At 50.4% G+C, this 9882-nt stretch overlaps 1 protein-coding gene across 3 annotated transcripts in view; it reads left to right on the forward strand.

The window, feature by feature from the left end:
- The first annotated feature begins 618 nt into the window (after positions 1–618).
- Positions 619–9882, forward strand: part of IL13RA1 (interleukin 13 receptor subunit alpha 1) — a 68894-nt gene continuing 59630 nt past the window's right edge. Inside the window, exon 1 of one of the 3 annotated variants that reach the window (XM_049644763.1) lies at positions 619–722. In XM_049644763.1, coding sequence (XP_049500720.1) covers positions 701–722 — 22 coding nt within the window. In that variant the 5' untranslated portion in view covers positions 619–700. The remainder of the gene's footprint in view (positions 723–9882) is intronic. The other 2 variants (XM_049644762.1, XM_049644761.1) reach the window with 2 other exon arrangements.

The raw sequence follows: 9882 nt of genomic DNA on the forward strand, positions 1-9882 counted from the left end.
TCGCATTTCCTCTACATTGGAAGTGGAAATGGCACTTTTGCATGAAAGAGATTTCAAAAATATCAACAGCATCTCTTTAAAATTTCCTGTGAAAAGGCAAAGCATCTGTTCAATTGCTATCAAAGATTATAGTTGAGTGAGGCCCACGTAAAATATGGAAGTCCGACACCCCTGTGTATTTCAATCCAAGTGTGGAAACCACCAGAGAAGAGAAAAACACCCAAAACTCCACCAAGGGCCAATGTTCCTCCGGTGACACAATCTATCTTGAGAGACTGTCATGCTACGAAGGACACAGAAAAAGCAAAACTCTGAAGTAACAGGAGTAAGGGATGGCCAGGGCAAAGACCACATCAGAAGAGGGCTTCTTTTTTTGGTCTGGGGAGTTTTTGCTTTTCGGAAACATCTATGGGTTGCTTTCTCCAAGCATCATACAGCCGTGCGCGCGCACACACACACACACACACACGTACACGCACGCGCGCGCGCAAACAAATCCACAGCTTGCTAACTTTAGTTGCACCTCTGTCACAACGATGATGACAAAATGTTCCTCTGACCGCAATGTGTTCAAGCGCAAATGGTTCCTCTTTCCAGGTTCTGGTTTGTACATACACAAACTCCTAGTGAGGTGACACCCATGTTCCGACAGCAGTGCTCCTGGGCCCCAGCTGGATTCTACAGGCGAAGGCACTGAGGAATGAGACTGTTCGCCCGAAGTGGTGAGTTCTATGGCTTTGTACCCGTTTCACAGACGCCAATGAGCCCAGCTGACCCAATTGTACCGTGGCCAACCTAGAGTGACACGTAGGGTTCGCTTCGTGCCGGGCGGTGCCTCTGTCACCCTGTGGAACGGGCATCAGGGGACAAGGCAGTGCTGTCTTGCCTCCTGACCCCGCTGTGCCACCACGCCCCTCCACAGTGACTCGCTTCCCGGAGGGGCTTCGCCATTGCGTCTTGCACACAGAGAAGCCTGGGGATGAAAAAGTAAGAGGAAACAGGAAACCGAATGGTAGTAAAGGAGAAATGAAAGAAAGCGGACTGAGAGCAAATAGGACAATGTCAGCAGAAAGGAGAACAATAGAAGCGGAACCGTAAGAGACGAGGGAACCCCAAAGATGAAAGAGTACTAGAACCTTCTAATAATAGTTCCCATTTATTAGTGTTTACTATATGTTAGGCACTGGATTAACATTTGGTGTGAGCTTCTTCATCTCGTTGAACCCTTACAACTAAACCCTGAACGCACAACAGGCTCTTGTGATGAGAAACAGACTCCCAAGGGCCCCACAACATTGGAAAGAAGTCAAGAGAGGAAAGGACAAAAAGAAACAGAAAAAAGCGGGACAAATGGCACAAAATCAGGTGGTAGAAAGAAGCGTAAATGTATTAGAACTACTATCTACAGAGAATTTGAGAAATCTGCCCATCATGGTATCGTAATGGGAGATTTTGTGTGCTTTTTTTTTTTTTTTTAACGTTTTTATTTATTTTTGAGACAGAGAGAGACAGAGCATGAATGGGGGAGGGGCAGAGAGAGAGGGAGACACAGAATCGGAAGCAGGCTCCAGGCTCTGAGCCATCAGCCCAGAGCCCGACGCGGGGCTCGAACTCACAGACTGTGAGATCGTGACCTGAGCCGAAGTCGGACGCTTAACCGACTGAGCCACCCAGGCGCCCCCGTAATGGGAGATTTTAACTGGTCTCTCAGCAACTGATAGGTCCAACGGGCAAAAAAAAGAGCAAGAATATTAATGTGACCAACAGGATTCACAAATTTGACTTAACGGACACAGGTAGAACACTAATAATTTGAGAATACAGTTGCTGCTGGAACAGAACAGGTTTGAGCTGCGCGGGTCCATTTGTGCGCGGAATTTTTCAATTAATACGGCAGAGTACTGTGAACGTATTTTCTCTTCCTTATGGTTTCCCTACAAAGATTTTCTTTTCTCTAGCTTCCTTTATTGTAAGAAGACAGTATATAATACATAAAACGTACAAAATGTGTGCTAATTGATTGCTGATGTTATTGGGAAGGCGTCATATCAACAGTAGGCTATTTGGGGGGAGTAGGCTAAGTGTGTGGGGGAGGAGTCAAAACTTATCTGCAGATTTTTCAACCGCCCCCGGGGATGGCGCCCCTAAGCCCCACATTGTTCAAGAGTCAACCGTATACATTTTCCTCAAACGCTCATCCTCAAACGCGGACATTTACGGAAGTAAACGATACATGGGGTCACAAAGCAAACCTCGTCAAATTTGCAAGGAGTGGTACCGTCCTGGAAACTGAGGCCGCAGAGAAGTTGAAACGACTGGCCTTCGCTTCTGTGGCTGAGAAGTGGCGGCGAGGCTGGGCTTTGGTTCTTAGCACAGAGTGCACACAGCCCCCCGAGCGCACACACGCCGGCTGAGCCCTGGGGGTGCCACCAAGTGGGGAGGGCTGCAGCCACGCAGGGGTCTGGTTCCAAACGGCACAATCGGAAAAGGCGATCCAGGTGAAGGGACGTGGGAGAGATCGGCCAGTTCGGGACCAAGGAGGAGTTTTTGCTGTTCCCACTCCCCCTGCCCCTGCCAAGCCCAGTGTTTTCCAAGTGAACCCTGAGGCCTCAGTTCCTTGCTTCTTTAGGGAAATGACAGGTAGAAAGGCAAACTGACTTCTGAGCGTTGATTCCTCTGCACTGCGTCACAGCTATGCGAATGGCCTCCTCCGAGAGGTAGAGAGAGGGGGACACAGAATCCTACCAGGCTCCAGGCTGTCAGCACAGAGCCCGACGCGGGCCTCGAACTCAGGAACCCGCGAGATCATGACCTGAGCAGAAGTCAGATGCTCAACCAACTGAGCCACCCAGGCGCTTTGTGAACGAGGGGGTGGCTAAGAGGCCAGAGGGACTGGAGGTTTCTAGGTTCAGATGTAAATATTGTTTATCCCACATGCTTCAGGCAAATGAACAATGGAGACTTTCCAGGGCAAGAAGGTGCAGAGAACTAACATGCAAATGAAGCATTTGAATCTTTAAACCGAGGAGTCTTGAGGCTGAGATGGGAGAGACAGACACTAAGGGTAGCTAAGTGGTGATGCAATTAAAGGGCTGCCCCTTAGGGGCGTCTGGGTGGCTCAGTCGGTTAAGCGTCCGACTTTGGTTCGGGTCATGATCTCGCGGTTTGTGAGTTCGAGCCCCATGTCAGGCTCTGTGCTGACAGCTCAGAGCCTGGAACCTGGAGCCTGCTTCGGATTCTGTGTCTCCTTCTCTCTCTGCCCCTCCCCCACTTGTGCTCTGTCTCTCTCTATCAAAAATAAATAAACGTAAAAAAAAAATTTTTTTTTTTAAAAAGGGTTGCCCCTTGGGGCGCCTGGGTGGCTCAGTCGGTTAAGCGTCTGACTGCTGCTTTTGGCTCAGGTCACTGTCTCATGGTTCGTGAGTTTGAGCCCTGCATCGGGCTCTGTGTTGGCATCGCGGGGTCTGCTTGGGATTCCCTCCCTCCCTCTCTCCCTACTCCTCCCCAACTCTCCCTCTCCCTCTCTCTCTCTCAATAGAAATAAATACACTTAACAAATGCTTTAAAAATTAAAAAATAAAATAAAATAAAATAAAATAAAATAAAGGCTGCCCTCGACAGCGTGCAAAAATTAGACAGATGGTGGCTGTGGGCCGGGGTAGGGGGCAGGGCCTAAGCTGGGTTAGGCGCAAGGTTGGGGGAGAGGGTGCAGTGAAAGGTCGTGGGGGGTCCTGGCTGAGATGCTGGGGTAGTGGCAGCAGTGAAAACACCCCAAACCCAAAGCCAGAGGTGGGGCCCTGGATGCTGACGCATGGAGGCTCTTCTTCCTCTTTCGGACACCGAAGGGTCGGAAAGCAGAACAGGGCCGAGGCCAGAGAGGAAGAGCTTGCAGCCTGAAGGGAGTGACTGGAGGGGATATCGCACGCTTTGAAGGGGCGCAAGAAAGAACGGGCTGCCAGACCTCAAGGGCATGCTCTTTCACAGAGGAGTGGGGCCCAGGGAAGAACCAACCTCACGGCCCCTGGGGTTTGGTGGAGGAGCCCGAAGTTGGCCTGGCGGCCGGCGAGTGCCACCCCCTCAGTCTTTCTCCAGCCTTCTTGCCTCCAGGCAAGAATTAGAGAAGTTTTCATAATTCAAGAAAACCAGATCTCCCAAGTATCACTTTTTCAAGATATGTTTCAACTTAAAAAAATTGTTTAATGTTTATTTATATATGAGAGAGGGAGAGAGAGGACAGGTGGGGGAGGGGCAGAGAGAGAGGGAGACCCAGAATCCGAAGCAGGCTCCAGGCTCCGAGCTGTCAGCACAGAGCCCGACGCGGGGCTCCATCCCACCAACCACAAGATCCCGACCTGAGCCGAAGGTGGACGCTTAACCGACTGAGCCACCCAGGCACCCCTCCCGAATATCACCTTCACAATGTCACCACCTTGCTCGTAAAAGTGTTCCGTGGCTCCTTATTGCGTATAAGATCCAGCCATAAAATGCTGTTCACTCATTTCTCTTTCTCTTTCTCTTTCTGTCTCTCTGTCTTCCTGTTTGTCTCTCTCAAGTTCTGGTCATCCTTCAAGGCCTAGTTCAATTCCCATCTAGTCCAAGAAGTCTTCAAAAGCAGTTCCCGCCACACTGGCCTGTCTTGCCTTTCTCTGAGACCCGTTTCACAAACGAACATGTTTGCCATTTACATTTGTTTGTTTGTTGCGTTTTCCTTAATTGTCTTCTATACCTGTCCACACCTGAGACTGGGAATCTCCCAAGGTCAACGGCAAGAATGGTTGCGTTTTGTTGGTTGGTTGGTTGATTGGGATCCCTGAGAGCACTTGGCACAGTGTGATTTCTTCATTTGTCTATTTATTCCCATCTTTATTGTGTATGAACTACGTGTCAGGCATAGTTCTCAGTGCTGGGGATACAGCTGGGAACAAATCAGAAAACACGAAGCTTACGTTCCGGTGTAACGGGGCAGAATGACCCAGAAAGGGGGCTAGAAGTGAGTGTCGGTGGGGCTTGCAATTTTCCACGCGGTGGCCAGAGCAGGCCTCAGGGAGCCACCTAAATGAAATGATGGAGTAAGACTGTGGCTATCCGGGGAGGCTGGAGCAAACAGCAGAGGAAATAGACAGGGCAAAGGCCCTGAGGCAGGAGTGCGCTTGGCTCATGCGAGGAATAGCTGAGAGGTGAGTGTGGCCAGAGAAGCTTGCATTGGGCTGAGCAGTGGAAGAGGAGGTTAGAAAGGGGGGATAGGGAAGGGGCGTGGAGGTCAGTGGACGGTTCTGAGCAGATGGGTGCCTTGTTGAATCCAAGAGTCCGTTTAATAGCCACTGTAACGTTTGGAGACCTGGACGTGGATGGGCTTCGGGACTTTGACCCAGGCAGACGTCCCAGCACCACACCTCTCTGCCTCAGGCTAAAACCCAAAGGATCCTGTCACAGGCCCCTTGTGCAAACAAGCACTCTCTTGGGTGAGCTTCACCAAACCTGTAGGAGAAAAACACTTACTGGGCGCCTGGGTGGCTGGGTCATTAAGTGTCTGATTCGGCTCAGGTCACGATCTCACCGTTCATGAGCTCGATCCTCGCTTTGGGTGAGCTCGAGCCCTGCTTCTGGTAAAATACGAGGCCTGGGTGAGCCCTGCTTCTCTACCCCCACTCCGCCTCCCACCCCCGTCTGCCCCTCGTGGGATTCTCTCTCTGTCCCTCGCTCACTTTTGCCATCTCTCTCTCTCTCTCAAAACAAAAATTTAAAAAGGAAACGACTTGCCGAAGAGCAAGAACCTTCAAGTCGATGAAACCCAGACCTTGCGAGCACGACACTGACCATGTCACTTTCATCTTTACGTTCTCTGTGGTGAAATGATCAGATTCGCACACTGGGAAGATCTGGCTCGCAGAGGGGAGATTTGCAGACCCTTGCAATAGCACAAGGGAGAGGCAATAAGGACCTGATGAGAACAGTGGAGGGGAGGAAGGAGGAGAATAGACCCGAGAGATGTTTTGTGAGATCAGCGACTGCACGGCTGGAGGCAGGGCGGGGAAAACCACACGCACTAGATACAGGAAAGGGAGGTATCAAGGACAAGTACTTTTAGCATTAACCTCTCACTAATTGGTGGTGGGCATGAGGACAATGGGTGGATAGGAGCCAAGAACAAAAGAAACAAAGAGTCTGCTAGCTCAGGATTTCTGGACTTTGGTACTATTGTCATTTCGAACTGGATAATTCTTTTTTTTTTGGTTGGGGGGGGGGGCGGATGGTCCCCTGCATGGCAGGGATGTTCAGCAGCATCCCTCACCTCTACCCACTAGATGCCCATAGCACGCCCCCCCCTCCCCCCCCCCCCCAGCCCAAAGCGTGACCACCAAAAATATCTCCAGACATTGCCAATCGTCCCCTGGGGAGGAAAAACCAACCTCGATTGGGAACCAGCGCACTAATGTCAGAAGAAGGGAAGTTCCCTATTTGCTATTTCCTTTTTTTCTTTGCCCTGCAGTGGCTGTGAGCATCTGTTCGGGTTTTGCCTGATAAAAGGTGGAAGACCTTTTGTGAGATTTTTACCTAAGGGGCCAGAATTCGTAGCTAAGCCCTTGGTATGTATGCTGGTGTCTGTGTCCTTTAGAAACTCAGGAGGCCGTTTCTAACGGGCTGGAAGGAGACCTGACCGTGGCAAGAGGAACATCATTCTTTCCCCCCAGATATTTCCTGGCCTGTGCCCTTTTCTGACTCCACTTACAAAAAAAGGGGAAAGCCTTAGGGAAAAGGGCAAAGACCCCAAAAGCCAGCTGGAGTGGCCGAGGTACATAGATCAGCCCAGAACTCCAGTCACGTCAGGCCACGGCGAAAAGAAAGGCGATTAGCCGAATCATCAGGGCTCAAAGAATTAAGGACTAGAGCTAAACGTGATGTTGACTCATTATGACTTTGATTACACAAAGCCCAAATAAGAGCTGGTTGTGGCAGTTCCTGAAAAGTCCTCATCTTGTCCTCATCCTCCTGCAGAGCAGAGCAGTGGCCTAATTCAGTCTAAGATGCTTTTTGAGCAAAAGTACACAGAAATTACAAATAAAACATTGATGTTGAAGACGCAGCATTCCTAAGCCTCACCACCCCCTTCAAAACATTAAAAAAAAATTTTTTTTTTCAGTTTATTTTTGAGAGACAGAGCGTGAGCGGGGGAGGGGCAGAGAAGAGGGAGACACAGAATCTGAAGCAGGCTGCAGGCTCTCAGCTGTCAGCACAGAGCCTGACACGGGGCTCGAACCCATGAACCGTGAGGTCATGACCTGAGCTGAAGTCAGAGGCTCAACGGACTGAGCCACCCAGGCGCCCCAAAACATTTTTTTTAAATGTTTTTTAATGTTTATTTATTTTGAAAGAGAGAGACGGTGGGAGAGGGGCAGAGAGAGAGGGAGGCAGAGAATCCCAAGCAGGCCCCGCACTGTGAGCACAGAACCTGATGCGGGGCTCGAACCCACAAACCGTGAGACCATAACCTGAGCTGAAACCAAGAGGCGGATGCTTAACCGACTGAGTCACCCAGGCGCCCCCCAAACCATTTAAAAAAAAAAAAACATTGCTTCAAGTTTAGGGTAGAGAGGAAGTAGAATTGGCTAGAACACTCGTATTTGTGGTCAGGAGGCCAGTACCATTATGGCCGCACCACTGCCCTTTCTTTGTCTTTTGCCTCACAATGTTTAAGTCACAGGGACGTTTCTGGAGGCTAATGACAAATCGTGACCCTTATTTTTCTAATCATTTGCTGCCAGTACTGCTCATTTCATTAAGCACTCAAACTATGCCAGACAGTGCCCACGGTGGCACGAAGCCAGCGTCCAGGGGTTCCAGTTCCAAGTGGAGACTTCTTAAAAGGCAGATGACATAATCACTTTGGAAATGTTATTATAAACTTATTGTATAATGTTTATAGCAAATGTCAACAAGTGCATGTGTGTGGTGATGGGGGGGGGTCTTAGGTTAGAGAGTGGCTGTCCTATTTGCAGGGGGATTTAGAAAAAACGGTAACATCTCTCAGTTCTACCAGCTTCGATAGTTCACAAAGTGTTTTCCTAAACATTATGTCGTTCAATAACACAAGGACTTATTCTGAACCTTGAGCGCAAGACTTAGTATTGCAAGATTCTGTGCAGGCAGGCCTGCCTTCTGGAAGCCTCCTTTGTCTCTTCTCTCCCAGAGGGCGACCCCTTCTTTGTGTCCCACAGCTCCTTGCTTTTGCCTTTACAATAGCCCCCCACACACACACACCGGTTGCAGCTCTTTGTTGGCAGGGCCTGCTTTTAATTAGTGGCTACCACAGGGCCTGAAAGGCCAGTAATTATTTATGGAACTCGAGGGCCACAAATCTAAGAGTAAGGCCTTTGTTTCAGATACGTTAAAACATCCCCATGCCTTTTGGGTAGGGTCTAGACTAGGTGTGTTATCAGCATTGTTATTGCTCTGTATTTCTTGCAACAGATCTCAGGTGCATACATTGGCTTAATTCAACATTGGCTTAATTCAACCAGAATATACACCTAGGTTAGTAGGTCTCATCATCCATCCAGATGCGACCCTTTTGGAGGGGGGTGGTGAGAGAACAATGCCCCTCCCCAAAGATGACCGTGCCCCAGTCCCAGACAACTGTGACTATGTAACCTTATAAGGCAAAAGTGACTTTGCAGATGTGATTAAATAAAGGATTTTCAGACGGGGAGATTTATCAGGGATGATCTGGTACGTCCAATCTAATCACAAGGGTTTTTATAAATGAAAAAACGAGGCAGGAGGGTCAGAATCAGAGGAGAGGAGACAAGGAAAGCTGTGGCCTGAGTGGTGCAGCAACAAACCAAGGAAACTGGGAAGTCTCTAGAAGCTAAAAACAGAATCTCTCAGGGTGCCTGGGTGGCTCAGTCGTGATCTCTCCATTTGTGCGTTCGAGCCCGCATCCAGCTCTGTGCTGACAGCTCAGAGCCTGGAGCCTGCATCGGATTCTGTGTCTCCCTCTCTCTCTGCCCTTCCCCCGCTCGGTTCTGTCGGGGTCTCTCTCTCAAAAATACATAAACATTAAAAAAAATTTTTTTAAACCGGAATCTCTCTCGGAACCCCCAAAGGAACACAGCTCTGCTCACGCCTTGAGTTTGGCCCAGTGAGACTTCTGACTTCCAGAACGCTAATAAAACTGTGCTAAGTCACTGAATTTATGGTAATGTGTTACAGCAGCAATAGGAAAGTAACAAGGGTTCCCATTTTCCTCCATCCCCAGCCTCATTGACCTTCACGGTCACCCACTTTCTGTATTCAGTGTGTGTCCTTCGGCCTAAACCGGTAAAAAAGAATTATGTAGAAAGTTGCATGTGCGCTTTTAAAATGCAAGAACTGTACATAGTATGGCACTGTCCTTCACATGAAAACTTTTGCTCTCCCCCAACCCCGACGCCACATTATGTGTTACCAGCTTCCCGATACACTTTTCAGCCTATTCACCAAGCACGCCCCTGCGAAGTCCCCGCTGTGCACTTGGAGCCCAGTCCACCGTGGGAGGTGGGGTTGGGATTACTAAGCCTGGAGTCAGAGTTTAGGAAACTAGGGCTCAGAGGCCGACGATTGGCAGCCGCGCCTCCCGACTCCCGGGCCGAGGCTGCTTCCCGTAGGTGGCCCTCGTCCCGGCCCCGCCACGACCCAGGCCCCGCAGGTCCGCACGGAGCGGCGACGCCGACCGGGGCTGCCTCCCGCGCGCGGAGGGGGGGAGGGCGGGACCGGCGGGCGCCCGGGCCGGGCCGCGACGCGGTCGAGGAAGTTCAGCGCGGCCCGAGCCGAGCCGGGGCTCCGGGAGGTGGGGGACGCGGGGCGGCGGCGGGGCCAGGTGCGGCGCGAGGCGCGAGGCGCGGG

This window comes from Panthera uncia, chromosome X (genome assembly GCF_023721935.1).
Source record: "Panthera uncia isolate 11264 chromosome X, Puncia_PCG_1.0, whole genome shotgun sequence".
Lineage (NCBI taxonomy): Eukaryota > Metazoa > Chordata > Mammalia > Carnivora > Felidae > Panthera > Panthera uncia.